Source organism: Acipenser ruthenus, chromosome 2 (assembly GCF_902713425.1).
Source record: "Acipenser ruthenus chromosome 2, fAciRut3.2 maternal haplotype, whole genome shotgun sequence".
Classification (NCBI taxonomy): domain Eukaryota; kingdom Metazoa; phylum Chordata; class Actinopteri; order Acipenseriformes; family Acipenseridae; genus Acipenser; species Acipenser ruthenus.
This window is the reverse complement of record NC_081190.1, coordinates 10,059,646-10,083,154: the sequence shown is the minus strand read 5'-3', so window position 1 is coordinate 10,083,154 and position 23,509 is coordinate 10,059,646. Positions and strand designations below refer to the sequence as shown.

Below are 23,509 nucleotides of genomic sequence, written 5' to 3'. Positions count from 1 at the left end.
CGCTCAATTCCTTGTGTACCTTAAGGGGTTAACCCACTCTGTTAAAGAACAAAACGGTTCTTTGCACAACCCCAATCTCTGCCTTCACCACAGCTGTTGTGTACTTGTGCAGTCCTGTGGAAACTTTCGAAACAGTCTGTCTACTAATAATACAAAAGGATTACAAAAAGAAATGTATTCTACAAAAACATGTAGAAATGAAATGTAGTTCAAATCAATTCAACGACTCAGTCATGAGCGATACAGGAGAGAGGCTTTCATAGAAACAAAGAAACAAAAAAATAACCTGCATGAAAACAGCAGCAGGACTGAGCAGGATGCTTACAGAAGTGGTTAGGGAAATGGGCCTCAACATAATAGTGAGATTCTTTTACAAAGCAGTGTATAGAAACTGTGGTTTGTATTAGAAGGATGAAGCAATAGATTTGTGATAAGAGTTAGTGTGTCTTTATCAACTGTCAAGATAAGTAATAGAATATATTACTAAATTTAATAGCTGAGATTTCAATCAAATGTAGCCTCTTTCTTTATCATGTATTAGTTAATAATGTCCTAATACATTAGTATAATAAATAAGTGCTAACTACAGATGCACTGGTCATTTTTGTACTGATGAGGATAACATTCAATCTACAGTTTCTTCTAAACTGTAATTATGAAGGGCAGAGTTAAAACATAATGAAACCCTTGGGCTGAAAATCGGTCATTCTTTTGGCTATGCCTCTTCCACATGAACCCAGAAACAAAGCGAGACAAGGTCTAATAGTTTCAAACTGAACAGCAAGCTGAGACCGTTTTAATTTAGGCTGCTCATACCCTTCCCATCTACGCTGCGGCTGTCTGATGACGCTTTTGTGCCCCCTGTAGGCTGAAAGAGTCATTACATGTCACTGTCTGTGCTTTGCAGAACTGGTTGAAGTACTGCATTGTACAGCCTGATTGTTTTTCGATAAGATGGTAAGATAAGATGTACAATTGTACCACGTACTATGATCATCTGTATCTTTTTAGTGCAGTGGAAGAGCGTCTAAGTTTTACTCGCATGTGGTCGAACTAAACGTGATGCCAATAGCTGCGTTGTTGTGCAAATTCATTTTCAAATATGTAATCCATATGCTGTGATGAGAAACCACTTCGCACCCAATCATGATAACTATTCACTGTTATTACAGATAACTATTTATTATCTCAGTTTAAAGTACAGTAACCCCATATTAAAAACACCCTACTCTATTGTGTCCCTCTTTTAACAAAGCCGATTGTTCGTGTGGGATATAGTTTAGTAGTTTATTGCCACTAGATAAAATACAGACTTAAATTTCATTCACACGCCGCCCAAAATATCCAGTTAATATTAAAAAGAAAACGAATTTGCAATACTCAGGTGTAATTATAAGAATATTATAAATACTACTTTATTAGTTGCCAGTTTATTCTGTCACACTGGTTGCTATGTAGATGTCTCGACTGTTTATAAAGCCTACAGTAGTAGCTGTTATTGACTGGTAAGTTTGTGATTAACTTTAAAAGGATGCTGGATTGATTCAGTTTCTCAAGTTATCACTGCTTTGTATCGGTAACTGCGCAACCTACCTTGATAGTCCAGTTGCGGATGAGGGGAGTGATGACTGGCATTTACTTCAACCAATCGCGAAATGCGGACAATATCGATCCATTGTTCATATTCTGAACCCTGATTCGTCCTGTTGGCGTGTGTGGCGCAAGTAATGGGGGCATTTCTATTATTCAATGTCAGTGGAGATGTTTTATACAGCAATGCATGACTGTAGCTATTGCTGATACAATATATCAAAGTGAGTATTTCACAGGTCCGGCAATGTATTTACAATGGATATTGAGTTGTACACTATCTCTGATATCAACTCAATTCAGCTATTTCATTATTAACTATGTGCGTCACTTGGTATAAAGTCCCACAGTTGCCCAATAAATCGTATATGAGACATATATGAAAGGGTCCACTGTCTTTTGTGCAGGCTGCAATTTTTTTCCAAAATGTAGCACTTACATTTAGGCAACATGTTAGTTTTCCATATGCCTAAGGCTAATTAGCCTGCAGTAGCCTATGTCTCCCACACACAGCCACGTCTACCCAGGCAGAGTGGGTAATATGTGGCAACTTCTAGTTAAGGATTACATTGTGAGATTTATACCCTCAGATTGCCCCCACACTTTTTTTAAACGGCACTCATGTGTTTCTAGTTAATCTTTTGGCGTGAAAAAAGATCGGAATATACGTAGATATATGTTAGATATAACATGTTTCACCTGCTCAGTATGCAGTATGCAATGTGTGTTTATTTATGCATTTATGGATTTGTTTACATGTTCAGTTCTATTCATTTATTTATGTTTTGTTGTTTTGGGGGATAATATTATCTCTGTGTTTTTGATAGTAGACTGGGGATGTTAAATAAATAAACCATATCGTAGAAAGCAAATCACGCAATATCATCCGCTATCAATATAATCTCATGTAATATTCCCACTAAGGAGATACAGTCTGCTTGCTCCGCTGACACCGGCCTCCAAGGAATTGTCAGTCTGTGGCTGGGCGTTGCCTTGTGTTTGCGGGCGGGTGTTCCGTTCAAGTGTCAGATATGGTTTGGTAGATTTGCAAGTGATCACTAGGAAAAGGGGATGGATTTTGCAAGTGTGCATGCCAGAGAGAGAAAGAGAGTTAGTGCACAACTGAGATTGACCGCAGTAAGAGAGGTTCGGATGGATTAAACAGCAACGAAAAACAGGCTCAGAATACTTCTGGAGAACCGATACAATAAGAAGTAAACCCGAGAGCTCAGACGCGCAGTGCTGTCGATTGGGATTTCAACAAGCATTCGCGTTTTGTTAGTATTGTTTTACTTTCCTTTCCGTCTGTTTATGCCATTGCGCGATCGCTTACAGAGAAAGCGGAGAGCAGAGGCCCGATTTCCCGGCACTGTCGCAGCTCCAGCTCTGTCCCTCCCGTGGTGTATTTGAGTCCCGCAACGCGACCTGGATGGATGGGTATGGGGAAAGCAGGATTTTACTACCCCGGGGCTGAACGCCTCCGCTCCCCGCCTCCTGTCCTAACTCTTCTGGTCCTGATCGCCGTCTCCTCTTGGGTCCACATAGGTAATTTGATTTTTTTTATTAATAATTTATAGCCGCTTAACACTATTGAAATATATATTCAAAAGAGATCATTTTGCGAAGTGCTATCGATCTAGAGGCATACTCCACCAACTAGCACGGATCAAAACGGCATGTGCGTTAAAATTATGCTATTTAGAGATAAATTGTATATACAGACATCAATGAAGTTACTTGACTGGCTTCACCGTGTCCTAACATAGCCGTTTATCTGTTTTATATATTAACATATTGAAATGTGCACTTGTGTACCGGTATTTTTTGTTTGTTACTGTAATGGATTTGCGTCCTGGTTTTCTGGTCGCCGATGCTGTTTACTGAAAGTCAGGGCTGGGATCAAGTTACCATCCCCAACCTACAGACAGGCTCGTGTGTGTTAGTGGAGGAAGCATTTCAACTAAATCAGCCTTGCGCGTTCCTTTCAAGGTTTTAGTATTTCTGTACAAAGTAATGGTTTTCAAGCCACTAAAAGGCATTTCGCTTCAGCATATACATCATGCGTTGTTTCCGACATACCCTGGCTTGTAATAACCAATAAGTCTGCCACGTTATAGTAAACTTACTTTTCACGGTTACGTTTCGATATGAAGTCTAGCATTTAAATTTTTAAAAAATTATTTCAGATGCACATTATTGAATGTAGAAAATAGCTGCAGTGTTAACTGTTTGAGAAAGTATTTAAGATTTTAAAAGTACACATTTTCCCTGAATGTTTCAATTAAAATATGAACACCCATATAATTTACTATACTAAGGAAACCCTATTATATTGGTAGTCTAGGGTTAGAAGATTTAGTGATGATAGACTTTATTGTTTTTACTTACCTGCTGAAAGGAGCGTTTTGTACCCATTTCAATCCACTGCATTCCTAAACTCTCCGAGGTGACATCGTGTATCCTGCAAATTGTAGCCCTTATTCTGGACACTTTAAATAACATGCTTTAAGTGGAGCTGACTGGATTCAATGTATCTATTTGAAAGTGTCCCCAGTTAAAAGATGGATTCAATGTATCTATTTGAAAGCTTCCCCAGTTAAAAGATGGATTCGATGTATCTATTTGAAAGTGTCCCCAGTTAAAAGATGGATTCAATATATCTATTTGAAAGCGTCCCCAGTTAAAAGATGGATTCAATATATCTATTTGAAAGTGTCCCCAGTTAAAAGGTGGATTCAATGTATCTATTTGAAAGTGTCCCCAGTTAAAAGATGGATTCAATGTATCTATTTGAAAGTGTCCTCAGTTAAAATATGGATTCAATGTATCTATTTGAAAGTGTCCTCAGTTAAAAGGTGGATTCAATGTATCTATTTGAAAGTGTCCTCAGTTAAAAGGTGGATTCAATGTATTCATTCAAGACGACATGGAAAAAATCGGATACAATGGATGTATTCCTCGAATGTGAAACAGGAGGCAATGCACGGGACCGATTTATTTATTTTTGTTAGCATCTGATTGTTAATCCCTGTTGTGTTAACCCTATCCCTAACCCTGTCCTTATCCCTATCCCTCACCCTAACTCTGTCCCTCACCCTCACCCTACTAACCCTGACCCTATCCCTCACCCTCACCCTAACCCTGTCCCTCACACTAACCCTGTTGTATTATCTTGTTTCATTTACTCCTGTTCTTTCCTATTTTATTGGCTACCCTAACATCTTTTTACAGAATACAAATAAAAAAGAATAAAAAGCGCCATGCTCATCAGCAGTGATTTATCTTAGCACTGTTTTTTTATGTCTGATGCTCTATTACACCCTACTAAACGACTCCCCTCGGGTTGAAGTGGCTTGTGAATAAGACTCTCTTGTTATTTGTACACATGTGGTGTCCAGTTTTCACCTGGCCTCTTGACAGCTGCTCCACTCTGGTATCCTCACCATTAGATGGAATGGTGCTGGGTGTCTGTCGAATGCTCGCACCTTCATATTGAATATTCAAAACATGGTCTCGGGCAGCTGAGCATAATGGACTTTGATTAGTTTCACTTTTAATGAAGAAACATCCTCTTGATTTGAGAGCCCAGCGGATACTCCCAACTAAACATTAGAGGAGTCGTTTTAATCAGGCTTAATAATAACCATGCCCCCCCTCCCCCCGGTTGTCCTTTCCAAATGCCTAAGGAAAGGCTTCTCAAAGCTGCTGAATCTTGTGAAGACCGAATGAGCAATGATGACACAGTAAAATGCAAGTCGGTCACCAGTGCATTGTAGAAAAGAAGACAGTTGAGGTGTATGATTATAGGTTGTGATGATTATATGAAGATTTCTAGTTGAAAGATTCTCGCAGTAATAGAAACCTGAGTCTGAAATGCATTACCCCCCCCCCCCCTCCCCCGCTCATTTTTTAAAAATGTAATCCATCAAGTACCATCATATTTTGTACACAACTGAGCATTAGGGTTACATGCCTACAGCATGCTGCTAGCCTTGCTTTCTGATTCCTAGAGGAAGGCGTCTAGTCATTTTCCTCTTGTCTGCAGACCTTCACAGTCTGGTTTACTTTTCTTCATCCATCTCTGCATCCCACAGTCTCTTTAAGTACGCTTGTGATGTGTGGTGTTGCACAGTGAAAGAGAAAGACACCATTTTTATTTATTTTTTTAATCATGGATACCACTATTCTCCCCTAAAATGGAGAGGAGGGGGGGGGGGGGGGGGGGGGGGGGACTGAAGATTTTAATTTTTCAATGCCCAGTTTAATCCAGTAATGCCCATTTCTGTAGCAGATATGATCCCTATGTATTATTATTTTTTTAAATCCAGCTTTACAAGTCAGAATTGTTCATATACAGTACATTGCGTGTTGCCAGACAAAAAAAAAAAGAAATGAGAGAGAGAGAGAGAGAGAGTCATGATCATGTGTTGTTCTAACCTTACCTTGAGTAAGATGGCAGTTAGGCATCCAGATCTCCTCCATGAAGTGACGGAGAGCTGTAACTCAGTGAAGCTTTGCATAGGGCAATGATCACTCAGAAACGGAGCTCTGCATTAACACTGGATCTCTGTCTTATTAGTGTCATTTAGGATACTTGGGAGAAAATTGCTCTGCCGATGCTCCTGGTGTATATTTTTAAATAGCTTGCAGCTTCATGGTACAGGGGCTTAGACTGACCTAGGAATAAATAGGACAGCTATTTAAAAAAAAAGCTGTTAAAGGAGATCAGGGGATGGAAGTTATGGCTTTGGCATTGTGGGCACAATAGCTGTGGACTGTCCCAGTTTAAACAGGGTTGCACTAGCAGTGGACTGTCACAATTTAAACATGGTTACAATAGCAGTGTACAGCACAGCTGGTGGTCATTCCAATGGTTTTAATAGAAGACTGTTCATTTTTTAACCCAGGAACTTGACTGTCGAATGAGTATGATAGGAAGAGATAATCGAGTGCAAAGCCATTTACTGTTTTTAATAGGATGGTAAAGAGAGATGTGGAGCAAGGTGCAGAACAGGGTCCCTGTGTCCCAGGGCAGAGTGTGGAGCTAGGTGCAGAGCAGGGTCCCTGTGTCCCAGGGCAGTGTGTGGTTCTAGGGGCAGAACAGGGTCCCTGTGTCCCAGGGAAGGGCTTCTTTAGGTTCCATTCAATCAGGAAAGAAGTGCAGTGCCGATTCTTTCCAGTGATAAATAAGACCGGCTTGAAGCACTGTCTGCTTATTTATAATGTGCTGTGCATCGACAATCGACATGCTGCTCCAGCAGGTAAGCTGCTCTCTCATTCGGACTGCAGACCCTTACAGCTGTTGTATTGCTGTCAGATCATGTGTATTGGCCTTTGCACTTTGTCAGACTTCAAATGTATAATTTGTCATTTTTTAAATCAATTAACCCTGAACCCTTCCACAATCACTTGAGGACTTTAACTTATAAGTGCCATTTTCCTTATTTACATTGTGTATTTTTTTTAATGTATTTAGTACTTAATGTGTTAATATATTGCAACGCCTCCATAAATTATAATTCTATAGACATCCTTGCTTATAAAAATAAATGACTGTTGACTTACATGTTCTGATTAAAAAAAAAAAAAAAAAAAAACTCAGTAAATGACTATTAAAGTTAAACTTGGTCCAGCAGACACATGTAGTGTCTTTTTGACAAATTCTGATTTTTATGATCAAGTGTTCAGGACACACATATACTGTACTTGGATATTCACAGGTTGAAACTGTTTAAGGGAGGGAGATCAGGATAAATAAAAGCATTCATGTTTTTGTGTATGAGTGTGTGTCTGTCTGGCAGTAACCTTGGTAACTAATAAAGTTAGATCCAGTATAATCCTGCAGGAGGGGGAAAAAAATTGCCTTTTTTCTTTATTCTCAATTAACTTGTGGTTCCTGCTTTTGGGATGGGGTCTGTGCACAGAGCACGCCTTAATGCAATTAGCTTACTGGAGATATTTACACAGGCTAGCTCTTTGAACAGTCATGCTCCTTTCCAAAGGGGCCCAGTCAGTTACTGTGTGCTGGAGTGAAAATTCAAGATGTGGAATTTGGTCAGGGCACCAGGGGTCAAGAACCGTACAGAGTGAATTTTAACAACTGTGAAACAGGAGGGGGTTGGGTTTTACAGGGAGGTTCATCCCAAAGCCATCTCCTCCAGCAGAACACTGGCCCCAAACACCATGGCGCTGGGAAACAAAGGGCATTATTTCAAGACCCCCTCCCTGCATTAGTACTGTAGGGATGTGACCCTTCAGCATTGGAAGGTGAGCATTTTACAGGACAGAACCGACCCTGGGGCATTTGGTGGATATACAGTAGTGTGTATGTTTACAATAACTAGTGTAATTATAATAACATTCATAAAATAATTCCCAGCTCAAAAAAGAGACCTTGGGTGTTAATAATGTGTTTCCACAAGACAACAAGTAGAAAGTATATTATATACAGTAGTGTGCACATGTATTACAACACTTCAGTATATGTCATTATATCCTTTATATACAGTGCCTTGCGAAAGTATTCGGCCCCCTTGAACTTTGCGACCTTTTGCCACATTTCAGGCTTCAAACATAAAGATATGAAACTGTAATTTTTTGTGAAGAATCAACAACAAGTGGGACACAATCATGAAGTGGAACGAAATTTATTGGATATTTCAAACTTTTTTAACAAATAAAAAACTGAAAAATTGGGCGTGCAAAATTATTCAGCCCCTTTACTTTCAGTGCAGCAAACTCTCTCCAGAAGTTCAGTGAGGATCTCTGAATGATCCAATGTTGACCTAAATGACTAATGATGATAAATAGAATCCACCTGTGTGTAATCAAGTCTCCGTATAAATGCGCCTGCACTGTGATAGTCTCAGAGGTCCGTTTAAAGCGCAGAGAGCATCATGAAGAACAAGGAACACACCAGGCAGGTCCGAGATACTGTTGTGGAGAAGTTTAAAGCCGGATTTGGATACAAAAAGATTTCCCAAGCTTTAAACATCCCAAGGAGCACTGTGCAAGCGATAATATTGAAATGGAAGGAGTATCAGACCACTGCAAATCTACCAAGACCTGGCCGTCCCTCTAAACTTTCAGCTCATACAAGGAGAAGACTGATCAGAGATGCAGCCAAGAGGCCCATGATCACTCTGGATGAACTGCAGAGATCTACAGCTGAGGTGGGAGACTCTGTCCATAGGACAACAATCAGTCGTATACTGCACAAATCTGGCCTTTATGGAAGAGTGGCAAGAAGAAAGCCATTTCTTAAAGATATCCATAAAAAGTGTCGTTTACAGTTTGCCACAAGCCACCTGGGAGACACACCAAACATGTGGAAGAAGGTGCTCTGGTCAGATGAAACCAAAATCGAACTTTTTGGCAACAATGCAAAACGTTATGTTTGGCGTAAAAGCAACACAGCTCATCACCCTGAACACACCATCCCCACTGTCAAACATGGTGGTGGCAGCATCATGGTTTGGGCCTGCTTTTCTTCAGCAGGGACAGGGAAGATGGTTAAAATTGATGGGAAGATGGATGGAGCCAAATACAGGACCATTCTGGAAGAAAACCTGATGGAGTCTGCAAAAGACCTGAGACTGGGACGGAGATTTGTCTTCCAACAAGACAATGATCCAAAACATAAAGCAAAATCTACAATGGAATGGTTCACAAATAAACATATCCAGGTTTTAGAATGGCCAAGTCAAAGTCCAGACCTGAATCCAATCGAGAATCTGTGGAAAGAACTGAAAACTGCTGTTCACAAATGCTCTCCATCCAACCTCACTGAGCTCGAGCTGTTTTGCAAGGAGGAATGGGCAAAAATTTCAGTCTCTCGATGTGCAAAACTGATAGAGACATACCCCAAGCGACTTACAGCTGTAATCGCAGCAAAAGGTGGTGCTACAAAGTATTAACTTAAGGGGGCTGAATAATTTTGCACGCCCAATTTTTCAGTTTTTTATTTGTTAAAAAAGTTTGAAATATCCAATAAATTTCGTTCCACTTCATGATTGTGTCCCACTTGTTGTTGATTCTTCACAAAAAATTACAGTTTCATATCTTTATGTTTGAAGCCTGAAATGTGGCAAAAGGTCGCAAAGTTCAAGGGGGCCGAATACTTTCGCAAGGCACTGTACCTACCTTGTGACCCGAATCCCACCAGCATGTCTTCAGAACTGACAAAACCCTGATTCTAACTTCATTGTGACCCGAATCCCACCAGCATGTCTTCAGAACTGACAAAACCCTGATTCCAACTTCATTGTGACCCAACTTGTGTTTGATTCGGGTTTTTTTCAAGAGCTCGAACAATTTTCAACTTTGTGTAGCAGGAGAAACAGCGGTGCATTTTGCTGTTTGTTTACATGCCGTTTTGTAGCGATCGAGGTGCACTCGTGGAAATCAGAATACAAAACGAAAGATTGAATAAACCAATCCGGGTGCCTAAAGACACTCTTGTGATGATAAGTCACTTTTGAAAAGAATGTAAAAAACATTTTAATTTAAGTTTGTTGATGAGGAGTTGTCAGGTTACAAAACAGTACTGTATCCGTTGTGAATGAATTGCTGTTGGTGCCAAGGTGTTCTTTTAAGTGAAGTTCCTGTTCCTTTAGCCGGTGCATTTACAATGGGAAAAAATCAGTTTCACCACAGGGATGTTCTCTTAGGCAAAGTGGTCTATTAGGAAGTGTTCCTATACGCGGTAACTACTGTATTAATAAAGCACTACCACTCAAGTCACTTGTTTCTGACTATGACTGTGATGATTTCTGTAGTAATTATAGTGTGTTATGTTTCTGCTGCCACCTTCTGGTCTGCTGCTTAAATTACATGTTACATTCTGTATAGATTGGTTCCAGTAGGTAGAGTTTATTCCTCATCAGATTTCAAATATTGTGTTGGCTGAGAGGAGAATGGGGTACTGTATCTACAAAAACATAAAAACAATTGTGAAATGATGTAGCGTTTGGGTTTATTCCTCTAACCATTCCCCAGTTGCAGTGTTGTATTTGATCACAAGTTCTGAAATAGTTGATGATGTAAGTCCAAAAAAAATAAAAAAAAATAAATAAATCTGCTGGTCTACAAGTAAGTGTTCCAGAAACAAACGGCAGTGTTATTGATTGCAGGGCATGTCTAATGTGCGGCTCGACTCAAGCTTTGTGATATAACTGCATTACAAGTCAATAAGTGAGTAAGTATGCTAGTGACGGAAGGCAATGAAGTGCACTTTACCCTCGTTAAAAGCTTCTCTCTTCAGTTCCTGCCTCTGATAAAGCTGCACTAGCTTGCCCTCGAACCATAGCTTGGGTTTCATGCACATCAAATCCTAGTTGGGTCTCATTTGTTATCTGTAGTTTCAGTTAAATGCAATACAGCGTTCTGTTTCTGCACTGTATCTAGATCTCTATATACTAATGGTTCTCTTTGTGTTGTTTGTCTTGGCTAATCAGCGACTGGATATTGCCTGCAATGGTGGGGGTTAGCTAGCAATAAAGAGGTGGGTTTGTTAGTCACTAAAACAGTAATTTGCTTAATATGGAAGATAAGGTAACTGAAAGAGTGTGAAATACATAATCTATAGAAGGAGTTTATTCTCTAGTGTATTTCTGCAGCTGTGTGGCTGTGGGAGTTTAAATGGGAGTTTTCTGCATGTGGTTTCCTAGCAGTCAGTTGATACCGCACTGCAAGAGATGTTAACGACTTCATACCTTCTCTTGCTTGAAATGACTTTCATGTTCTTAGTCAAACAAAAATGGTGGGGGGGCTGCATATGAACAAGTGGTCCAGATATAGCTTTCTTGTGGGGAGGCGTTTTAGAATGGGCTTTGCTGGGCGCTTTTTATTCATAAAACCCCAGCTGCAATCTGCTGACTGTCATTTTATTCATTTTATTTATCTGCAATTCATTCATTCATTCATTCATTCTTTTTTATGAGCTTGTGTATTGAAGCTGGAAGTCATTTGGACTCATTTTTACTGCTGCTCATTTAGATTAAAGAGGATTTCACAACCACTTTGAAGAGATGTTGTAAACATGTCGAGCTTCTGAAGGTATTGCTGTCGAGATGAAAACTTGAGTGCTGTTAGACTGAATTGCCGCTGAAAAGCCTGTGTGAATAAGTCTAAAGCTTCCTTGGTCCCATTAAAAAGTGGTAAAGCACATAAAAGATGGGTAGCATTTTCTCCACTGCATATGGAAATGAATGTGTCAGGCTGTTATGTGACACACTGTCACGTTAATTATTTATTTAAAGTGCAGAGTATAACACTACTTTTTTGCACAGACTTCCAGGTATTACAACTGTACATTGCCGTCTAAGAATTGTTTTTGGCAGACACCAACGACAAACTCAAAATAGTAGCATTATCTACCAAAGATGTAACCCAGGCCCTGACTTCTAAATTAAAGAAGTGGAAAACAAAAACAGCTTCTTGCTGCAGCCATTGATCCCAGGCATGCTACCCATGGATATTTAGTCCTAACATAGGCAGAGTGCTACATTTCTTTCTCTTTTGGATGCTTTAATGTTCGTGCGATCTGCCAAATATATCCGATTTCGTGAAGTTTCTTCTTGGCTGGAGTGACCATAGGTTTGAAGGTAGTCTCCTGGGCTGACAGCAATAGGATCTTCCACTTTTTTTAAAGCAGCCCTCTGAATTATTGGATTGCTTGTCACTGCAGGACACTTCCACAAACACAAACTGGACAGCCAAAAGGAAGTGCAGGTGAACAAAAACACACCAGTAAGACCGGGTTCTGACATTAACAGCCAGTGAATGAGTCAGTCCAGCAATGGCACTTTCAAGGGATCCAAGGAAGTGCAGGAGCCAGGTAATCCAACCCCGGGTTCACTCGGGTAGTTCCATGTAACAAGTCTGAAGCAGGATTGATGTCCTTGCAAACACTGTTCACAACACAAGGGCTGGCAGAAAACAATTTATATATCTCTGTGTGTGGCTCCGCGCCTCTCTCCTGGCATCCCCTAGCACGACTAACTCCCGAACACGCACACCTCCCATATATACTCCAGACTCCACCCCTTGAATTAGTTCTGCACCGATCCCTAAGGAACAGGTGCAGTTAATCCAACAATGACTCATGGAAATGGTGTCTGTAGCACATGCGGTTTTCCTCTACCAAGATGGCCACCTCAGACACTAGACTTAAGGTCCACATCATCACTGGTAAGGAATAGGAGTTAGTGAACACAGCATCCCCACCTGTCGGGAGGCCGAACTCCACCAGTAACTGAGGGAGAATACTTTACCGTGCCACGGCTGTTTGATGCTACACAATATTTAAAAAAAAACAAAAAAAAACTAACTGGGCCTACCACTTTATTACCTTGTCATATGTGATTTATATGCATCTATTTTCCTTTTTGTAAATTATGATTTGTGGATAAACTGATACTAGTTTAACTTTCTATTTTTGTGTGTTGTTTCTATGACTAAATATCCCTTAGTGGGTAGCATGCCTGGGATCAACGACTGTATTAAGCCTTAATCTGCCTTACCTGAGAAACCTTTTAAAGTGTTGACAGTTAAGACATGTTAACTGGAAGTATCTACTAGTTTATTATTTATGTTTATTTTCTCATGTTGGTTCTCAGGAGAGTGTCAGCCACAGGCTACGCAGTGTCGAATCTCGAAGTGCACGTCGGACTTCGTCTCCCTGACGTCCCATCTCAACTCGGCCTTGGATGGATTCGACACGGAGTTCTGCAAAGCACTCCGGGCCTACTCGGCCTGCACCCACCGCAACACCAAGACGTGCCGCGGGAACCTCGTCTATCACTCCGCCGTGCTGGGCATCAGCGACCTCATGATGCAACGCAACTGCTCCAAGGATGGGCCTACCTCCTCCACCCACCCCGAGACAGCCCCAGAGTCCTGCAACTATCACAGCCGTCACCATGGAAGCGGAAGGGAGTTCCGGGCAGGGGACCCAGGGCAGCCCACCTACCTCTTCTGTGGCCTTTTCGGGGACCCCCACCTCAGGACTTTCAAGGACCAATTCCAGACCTGCAAGGTGGAGGGAGCCTGGCCCCTGATTGATAACAACTACTTGTCTGTGCAAGTCACAAACGTGCCTGTTGTGTCAGGCTCCACTGCTACAGCAACTAATAAGGTGAGCTTCATGTTTTGACTTAATTTTATTTTATTTTTGGTGGTTTCCTGAAGCTTCTGTTACAGCTCCTTCATTAGAGTTGCCATATGACTCCATGTACACCAGGACAGTTCAGGCTTTTCAACTCGCATTGCAATGCATTCTTTTATGTTGTACCTGTCTCGGGTACCTTTCACAGCAGGACTACACTTCCCAGAATGTGAACTGAACTGTCCCACACTGTCCTAGTGTACGTTGAGTCTTATGGTAACCCTGTGCTTCACTGACCACAAGCTGTCCTGTGTTTGACCAAAGCGCTAACAGTTCTGAAATGTATCCATTGAGTGAAATGAGTTGTAACTGTTGATTTCTCAAGTGTTTTATTTGAGTCGTTGAACTGTACAGCCTGCAGTGGTGATCTTCAGTCTCTGTAAAACAGTACAATCCATTGCCACGAGGGGGCCGATCCAGAAGCACCTGCTCTAATCTCTGAGCTGTTTGGTTGATGTCTTGATGGCACCAGAGCATTTCAAAACCTCCTGATTGCATCTGGTGGTAAGCGGGGCTTGAAAGTCATGCCTTGTTAGCATTTACTGTTGCTAAGCTTTATGATCCATTTCCTGTGTGCACTGTAGCAGAACTTAAATAAAAAAAAATAGAAAAGATTAGATATGGGTTAGAATCTTTACCGCCCAAGGGAAATAAATGTATCTCAAGTCAGTGTACTTCTATTAACATTCATTAGCATAATACATTCTCGTAGGTCTCTCCTTGTTTTTGCTGCTGCTGGTTTTGTTTTCCAAGCATTTTATGTTGACATTTTTAAACCACAGTGTGGTGTTATTCTTTATACCAGTTCCCAGCTAGGTCTGCAGTTGAATGGTCAGTTCCTACAGTATGTCAGGGCTTGACCCAGTGACCCACAGCATCCCCACTTGGTCACAAATAATGAAAAGCCCTTTTGAGACCAGTCCCCACTCCATTTGAATATTGTCACTGAGTACAAGTTTCTCCAGTAACAACTTGGAGGAAAATATTAGGTGATAAATTAGTCTGTACTTTTATGACTTGTGATTTAAGGGAAAAAATTGTGAGAGGGCACCCTAGGCTTGAACACCTGGGAGCCCCAAGCCCCTCCCCTACCAGCCTGTTCAGACTCCACAAGCCTGCAAGATGCTCCAAGTTCAGCTCCACTGTACAGTGCTTTATTGCTGGAGTGCTTGGCTTTGACTCGTACTGACTAGCCTAGATCCGGATGTGAATCACCAGGGCTTGGAGGCTACATTTGCGTCTTGCAATGGGACTGATCTGAAAGAGATTTGAAGCGAGTCCAAGTTGCTTCCTTGTGTGGCTGAAGAAGATGAGGCTGATTTGGAGTCTTTCACCTCCCATTAGGATTGAGGACTGACAGAAGTCAGCCTCTCCTAATTGCTTTAATAGAGGATGGGACCGAGTGAGCCTCCACTTGCCAAAGACAGGCCTCCACAGGAGGACTGAACTGGACTGAACTAGTGTAGAAGTGGTCTGCTTCTTGTATTGGCTTTTGCATTTGGAATGCACAGCAATCACTTATAGTAGTGTTATTAGTCAGTGGCAGCTTGTGGCCAAAATATTGGGGTGTTTACACCTGAGATGCAGGTGAGGGTGTGTGGTCCAGGGGACCAACCTCAGCGGTAGAAGCACTGTCCAGTGGATCTGTTTCTTGTTGGAAGCGATGCAAAAAGTTTGCTCTGTGATGTCTTATCATGGCAAGTTTTTCGATTTACTTTACTTTATTATTTAAATTTAAGTTGTCCCTGAATCTAAATCAATCCCAAGTTCAAAGACCAAGAACAGGAAAAAATAAGACCTTAAATGGAAGTCACAATTAAGGCCAAAGGGGGAAAAAAAACCAAAAACCACTGTAATTAATAATGAAGTACATTTTCATTTTTTATTTTCAGGAACCAGCAAATAATTTATATAGACCTAATAAAAGATCAGCTACAAACAGTAAAAAAATAATAATTTAAAAACACCTAGGAAAAAAAGCCGGACACGGTTATCAACAAGATTAAAAATTGAGCTTGAGTTAAAGCATTGGTGAAGTTCAACAAATAAGACAAATAACATTAATTTAAAGTTAGACGAAGTTAGACAAAGATAATTAGACTTGTGAATTTTATTTTAATATTTAAACAGCTTAAACATTTTCTGTCTTTCCGTAAAGTAACACACCATGCAAGACTGAGAAGAGACGAAGTCGTGCTGCTCATATTTATAGCCTTTGTTGTCTTTGCACATGCATGCTGATCACTGTGTTTGCTAACCGGCTGCGCTCCATCCAGACATTTTTAAACCAATCATAGCCAGTCCTGGCTGACGGCTGAACAGCATTGTTGATGTGCTGGTGTCACGTGAGATGGGGTAAATGAAACGCACATCACCCAGAAGAAGGGAAGCGGAATTCATTAATAAGAGGCTGGGGGTTGGGCGAGCAAGCGAACACTATTAACCAGCCACTCCTGCTATTAGTTAGGATATTTAGAGAATACAGTTGTGTCAACAGAGTGGTTTTTAGTATGCACCTGTCAGGACAAATTCCTTGTCTGTCTTAGTGTTAGTTTGCTGCATTTATTATGTGCGTTTTTTTTTTGTTAATGTTTAAAGGATTGCTTTCCTTTTTAGCAGTGGAATGAAGTTAAAGAGTAAGTAGCGTGGTTCAGAAAAATATAGCGTTACATGTTCCCAAGTGTTACCTCAGCTGTTTAAATAATGTACCTGCAATTTTTCTTTTCATTAACATCCTGACAACCTTTTACACTGTTTCAAAGCTCTTTTCAAAATGTCCGCTCTGATAGTGTAAGGATTATTGCCCACATTGTCAAACAGGTAACACAGTAATAACGATTCCTGATGTGACACAGAATAGAAAAGCCAGAGCCCTTACGTTTTTTTAAATTTTTTTTTTTAATTGCACTTCCTGATTTGGAGGACAGCTCTCAAACCCCAGCTAGAGCAGACATTTTGAAAATTGAAAGTTACACACAATGAATTTTGAGTTGTTCAAGTCAACAGCATATCAGAATGTCATTAGCACATGTACAGTATTTAAAGGAGTGGGGTTGATGCTCTTACACACAGTCCATGCCTGTCCTTCCTAGTGCTTAATGGGGCCAGATCTTCGGAAATGATAACAAAACAGTCCTACTGCATTAGTGGCTGCTGGTTATAGCCAGCCTCATCCTCAATCAGTTTATGTCACCGGATGGCAATTGAATGCAGGCAAACTGCCAGTGAAGTGTAAACCTCTTTGCAGCATTTGTGTTATTTTATTACCCCAGTTGTATAACGCAACTCCATTCCATTTAAAGCTAGAGTGTCCATCACTCATGTGCACTCATTTAGCACAATGACAGCCTTGTTAATAGTCTAGGCTCTTCACATTTCCCAAATGTAGGTTTACGAGAGCTGTGGGACACCAGCTTTCTCCCTAGGTTTGGCCTGGACATCAATTAGTAACCTTTAATATGACTACAAAACTAGTAGTTTACATCAGTGCTTGTCTGAATCCTCTTAGCTAGCAGATCTCAAAACATTGTCGTCGAGTCTTCAAGGATCATAGTGATTCAGTGTGAACAACATGACTTGGTAACCCATTCCATCCCCTCACCACTCTGTTTAAAGAAGTGTCTGCTATGCTCTGTCCTATAGTCCCCACTTCAGTTCCAACTGTGTCCTTTGGTCCTGGTTACTGTACTGAGCTTAAAGTATTGGTTATGGTTAACTTTTTCAACTCCTTTTAAGATTTTAAAGACTTCAGTCAACCCCCCCCCTCCCTTTCTCCCTCCCTCCCTCCATCCCTTAATCCTTTGGTTCCTGTTTAGTTGTGCCTGATTAAGCCGATAGTGAACCCTTTATTCCCTGCCAGTCCCTGTTGGTGTTGGTATGAAACGGGTCTGGCACCGTGCTAGGGTTAACAGTTTTATCTTCTCATTCTTCACAGCTGTTGTACAGTACATGTAGGAACCTTTTCTTTTATCTTGCTGATAGGGTTCGAGTTCATATTGCATGCTAAAGGAGAAACAAACAAAAAAAACTAAGTGTAACAATGAATGCTTTGTTCTCTGTAGCGCAGGTGTATTTGTTGCTTGAGTTGGTCTCCTTATAGATAGTCATATTGACTTAAACCTGTTTTTTATGGCACAGTATTACTCTTTTTGTACTTTTATACTGTATCAGCTTTTTTGAATGATGAATGTAGTCATTTGCTCTGAAATATTAGTTTGCATTGTTGATTTCTGTTTGTTCTTTTGACTTTGCACTTCTCATATAGTCTCTAAGGATCACATGTGCAGATTTTATGACTTGGACTCAAACAGCTAGAGCCATTTCTTGGAGATGCTGGTTAAATGCATGCCTATTGCTTAAAAATGAAGACTATTGTACTCCATGCATTCCCTATTCTTTCTCAGTTTTAACGCTGTCATTCTGCCCAATGGAACGCACCCTATTCCAACATGGCCTCACAGCTGGTGACCTTTCTTCCTGCGGCCAAGCTTCTCTTTCCTCTGGCAGTGGTTATTTGTTAATGGACGTTATTCTATATACTGTAGGTACAGGACATGATGACCTGCTTTGTATGGTATATGTCAAGTTATTTTTAGTGTTGCCAACAAATTGTACATGCTACTTACATGTTACTGTAAAGTGCTTTGAGATTAAAAAAATCAGCTCTACTGGGGATTCCAGTCAGATATTCAACAAGGCCTTAAGTGTGCACAGGAAGCTCCAGGAGGCCTGGGGTGTTCTGTGCACATGAAACTCCAGGAGGCCTGGGGTGTTCTGCCCACGTGAAACTCCAGGAGGCCTGGGGTGTTCTGCCCACGTGAAACTCCAGGAGGCCTGGGGTGTTCTGCCCACGTGAAACTCCAGGAGGCCTGGGGTGTTCTGTCTATGTGAAACTCCAGGAGGCCTGGGGTGTTCTGTCTATGTGAAGCTCCAGGAGGCCTGGGGTGTTCTGTGCACGTGAAACTCCAGGAGGCCTGGGGTGTTCTGTGCACGTGAAACTCCAGGAGGCCTGGGGTGTTCTGTGCACATGAAACTCCAGGAGGACACAGAACGGCCTGGAATGCAGCATATGGTTCTCTTAATCTAGTCTCTGACTAGTATTTTCAGACAGTATATATCTTTGTTGTACAAACATCACAGAGTGGTCATTTTACTGTCCCAAATTGAATAAGCTTTGGTCTATTAATGGGATTAACGTCTCTGATTGTAGAATGGTCCCATGCTACATGTTTGAAGTAAATTGGTTTAACTGAAGAGTGCCGCTGATAGGAATGTTTTCAGCACTGATCCATTGGTGCGTGTGGCATTGCTATTTGTAATTTCAGTATGTAATTGTCTGCATGCCATGTTTTAACTGACTGCTCCCCGGTCCTGCTATCTGTACAATAGCCTGTTTGTCTGAATCACAGAATCTGTAACCTTATGACAAAGACAAAGCAGATGAAACCCATTACTTAAGCAAAAAGTCTCATGATGCCACTCAGGTCATTTTGGCTTTCAGGCATACTTTGACTGCATCATTTGTTTTGTTGCATTATTACAATTAGCTGATGCTAAAGGGTCAGTGGACCAGACTTTTCTTAATGTACTGTATGCTGTCCAGGGATTTGGATTAGAGGCCTACAGGAGATCACTGATGAGAACATAGAGCCTTTCTGGATATCAGCCACAGCTGAAAATGTATTAGCTAGATTTGCTTTATATACTGTATATATAATATATATTAGTGTGCAATGTATTAGAACACCCAATTGCTTCTGTTTTGATTTGTTGTGCATATGAAATCAAACCACTGGAACTGAAAGCCTTGAAAAATTGTTAAAATAGGCAAATTGGTGATAGTCTAATTTTAATTGATGACTGTAATATGCCGCACATGCAATTAATTTAAAATAGTAAGAGAAAAGGAACACACAGCCACAAATGGTAACTTTTAGAAGTTGTTTAAGATGCCTAATTAAACACAAAGTGATCTTTCCACACTAGTGCTTATTGTTTCTACTGTATATCACTGATGACCAGCGCTCCAGATAAGGCTGTGGGTCTGCGAATAACTTGCCCTCTAATTTTAACACTGAGAGATTAAAATTTTCAAAGAGTAAAGTGCGACATTACCTTGCAGTCATGAGTAATCTCGATAAATACTGTACAATCTGTAATGGTAATGGGGTAGGCATTAACAAAGAGCCTTCCATTTTAACTGCAATATTACTTTGAACTCCTGTACAACCACGCGTGTGCTGAGTTCTTTATCGGCTCAGCACATTTTTTTCGAGGTATCACACTGACTCTGCAAATATTAATTACGTTACTTATATTTTAACATTAAATTCTTAAACTCAGTGAACATGTTAAAACTTCAATATAAAGCCAGAGAGATAAATAAACTAAGGACATGCATTAATAAGTTATAAAACAGTTGGTTTAATATTATAGCTGGACTGGGGTGTTTACGCTTCATCCTGTGTAGCTTTGAATTATTCTTATTCTTACTGTGATTGGCTGCAAAGACAACAGGGCTAGCCAGAGACTGAATCATGTTTGTTGGCTTGGTTTTGCTTGTGTACAGTTTCCTAGTAACTGAAGACATGTATTCTGGGAGATGAAGTTTTAGGGGAGGCAGACAAGTTGTTCAGCAAAATTGCGATGCATATTTTTACTCATTAAATTTAATTGACTGACCAAAAATGTTAATTCTCGGGGGCTCCCGAGTGGCGCATCCAGTAAAGGCGCTCCGCGTGGAGTGCAGGATGCGCTCTATAGTCTGGACGTCGTGAGTTCGAGTCCGGGCTATTCCACAGCCGACCGTGGACGGGAGCTCCCAGGGGGCGGTGCACAATTGGCCGAGCGTTGTCCGGGGGGAGGGAGGGTTAGGTCGGCCAGGGTGTCCTCGGCTCACTGTACACCAGCGACCCCTGTAGTCTTGCCGGGCACCTGCAGGCTTGCCTGTAAGCTGCCCGAGAGCTGCGTTGTCCTCAGACACTGTAGCTCTTGGGTGGCTGCATGGTGAATTCTTACATCCAGAGGTTTTCATGCAGGTAGGTATATAAATGGCAAATCTTGAGATGTTCTAATAAATTTGCACAGTACTGTATATATACCTCCCCAAGTTATCACACCACAATGCTGACCTGAGAAGCCGACCTTTAGTTTCATTCTCAAAAAAATAAACAAGGCTTCAATTCCTGAAATCCTTTTCAGTATTGCTGAACCTTTATTACTTCCTGCTGGAATCCATAGAGACTAAGAGCAGTGTTCTGAAGTAAACTTGCGACGTACACAAAATAATGTTCATTTCAGTTATAAAAAACAGTAACAAGCCATTGAATTAACCTGTCTGGCCAATTGGTGCTGCTCTTGGTCCATTGAGAGTTGGCTGAATTCCTACATACTGCTTTACAGTATGGTGTGTGTGTGTGAAATCCTCACACAAACGCAGTGTCTGAGGAGAAACAAGGACCCCATTCACTCTACATACAGTAATGTGCACAGCAAGTCTGACAACAATTTAGGAAATAAATTCCTAGAATTCTGTATGTTGTGCCTTCGTTTACAGTATAGCAACTCGTGTTTGAATTCCAATTCCATACAACAATAATATTCTAGCTTAATAGAGGACTGTGTTCATTTGCAGATTAAAAAAAAAAAAATTCTTCAAATTATGTTTGGTAGTAACTTTTGATGTGAGGGGAGAAAGCAGCCAGCTCATTTTTTATCCAACACCCTTCACCCTGCCAGTAGCTCGAACTACTTTGTAATAATAATAGTGAATACGATTAATACAGTAAAAATAAACACCTTTTTATCATTGTGTTTCTCAGGTAACGATTATCTTCAAACCTTACCAAGAGTGCACAGAGCAGAAGGTGTACCAGGCGGTGACGGACGACCTCCCTGCTGCCTTCGTGGACGGCACCACCAGCGGAGGCGACGGCGACACCAAGAGCCTGCGGATCGTGGAGAAGGAAGCCGGGCAGCACGCGGAGATCCACGCCCGCTACATCGGGGCCACCGTCATCGTGAGGCAGGTGGGCCGCTACCTGACCCTGGCCGTGCGCATGCCCGAGGAGCTGGCCTTGGCCTACGATGAGACCCAGGACCTGCAGCTCTGCATGAACGGATGCCCCATGGCGGAGCGCATTGACGAGGATGGGTACCTCCCTCTGCCAGTCCTGGGGCTGCACCACCCCAAACACCAACACCAACACCAACACCACCAACAGCAGCAGCCACACAATATCCCACAGCATCCACGTGGGAGCTTCTCTCTTGGAAGTGCCACAGCCAAGTGCCGGGAGAAACTCAAAGTGAAGGACATCTACTTCCACTCCTGTGTCTTTGACCTCCTCACCACTGGGGATGCCAACTTCACCTCTGCCGCCTATAGCGCCCTGCAGGATCTGGAGGCGCTGCACCCGCAGAGGGAACGCTGGCACATTTTCCCCAACCAGGCAAACGGCGGACCTTGTTCCTTTCCCCGCACTCCTGTCTTCAAACTTGGACTCCTTTGCTTTATCATTGTGTTGCTTTTGTAGTTGTTGTTTTTTGTTGTTGTCTATAGACAAAAAAATAAATATATATTGTCATAATATATTGAGGAAGTAAAAAAAAAAAAAAAAAAAGAAAAAAGTAAATATGTATATACCGTGTATATGAAGGGATATCCAATCCTGAAAAAGAAACAAAACAAAGAAGCTCCACATTTGGACTGGACTTGGGTGTGTACAATTTATTTTCAGGTATGCTGGATGTGGTAGAATTGTTCTGTATGATTTTATTTTGTTTTTTGTTTTTTTGTTTTACGTCCCTAAAATAGGGTTGTTGTTTTTTTAAGCAAATAAAAGCACTTTATTTAATTTTTTATTTTTATTTTGCAACTACAAAAGTGTTCTCTCTAGGTAAAAAAATGATTTTGTGGTTGTAAACGGTTATGATTTATTTGTTTTTGAAAGTGGGGGAAGAGAGCACTTAACAGCAAGTGGATGCTAGTTCTGTTTCATGGTAGTTTGTCGCACGATTGGGGTGGTGTCAGGCCAATTTTTAGTGGACAGCTGCTGATGTCAACAACTTTGTCCCTTTTGGCAGGAAGGTTCAAGATATATATAAGCAATACGTGGCTGACCTATTCCAAGACTCCTGGAAACTCTTCATCTGAAAGAGGTTGCTTTGATACAGTATCTACCTTCATGTTTTATTTTCCATTGTTCTGGACCTGTCCTGAAGTGCAATGGTTCAATACTAGGCAGTTAGTAAGTCCCTGTACCCCTTTACATTTTTTCCCCCCCTGCACCCCTGACTCAATTTCACTTTGAACCACATTCTAGACTGTAATCCTTTGAACAGAATTAGACCAGTAGAACCAGAGGAAAACTGCCATAGAGATCTAATCCAGTATGAAGTGAAGCAGTGCAGGGCCCACAGTAACCCTGTTCCACAGAGAAAGAGGTATTGGAATGACAGTGCTGAGGTGTGTGAGTGTGTGTGTCTCGAAGCTGAGACTGCAGCTACCTCTGCAGGACCAGCACATTTCACAAGCACACATTCTCAATATAAAGAGAACAGTCCAGGTGCAGTCCAGTGGATTGCCCTTGCAGGTAACAGTGTTCAAGTCCTCACATACCAGTCGCTTGGATTTCTAACAACGTGCTGCTTAGATCCATGTTTTCTAAGCGGTGGGTGTCTGATACGTTAACGAGACTTGGTTATCATGTTGTTTACTGTGTCTTGAGTTATTTAGATGCTAGCTGTGCACGC

At 41.3% G+C, this 23,509-nt stretch overlaps 1 protein-coding gene across 1 annotated transcript; it reads left to right on the top strand.

Moving 5' to 3' along the window:
• Positions 1-2,517: 2,517 nt before the first annotated feature.
• On the top strand, positions 2,518-22,611 carry LOC117963069 (repulsive guidance molecule B-like). The gene is made up of 3 exons (XM_034901565.2): positions 2,518-3,135; positions 13,209-13,726; positions 21,577-22,611. The coding sequence occupies exons 1-3, from the start codon at positions 3,024-3,026 to the stop codon at positions 22,288-22,290; spliced, it is 1,344 nt and encodes a 447-aa protein (XP_034757456.2). The 5' UTR covers positions 2,518-3,023; the 3' UTR covers positions 22,291-22,611.
• The last annotated feature ends 898 nt before the right edge of the window (positions 22,612-23,509 follow it).

Coding starts and splice junctions, on each gene's coding strand:
- LOC117963069 (XM_034901565.2), top strand. CDS start 3,024: ATGGGTATGGGGAAAGCAGGATTTTACTACCCCGGGGCTGAACGCCTC. Junction 3,136..13,208: donor CTCCTCTTGGGTCCACATAG/GTAATTTGATTT, acceptor GTTGGTTCTCAG/GAGAGTGTCAGCCACAGGCT. Junction 13,727..21,576: donor CTGCTACAGCAACTAATAAG/GTGAGCTTCATG, acceptor TGTGTTTCTCAG/GTAACGATTATCTTCAAACC.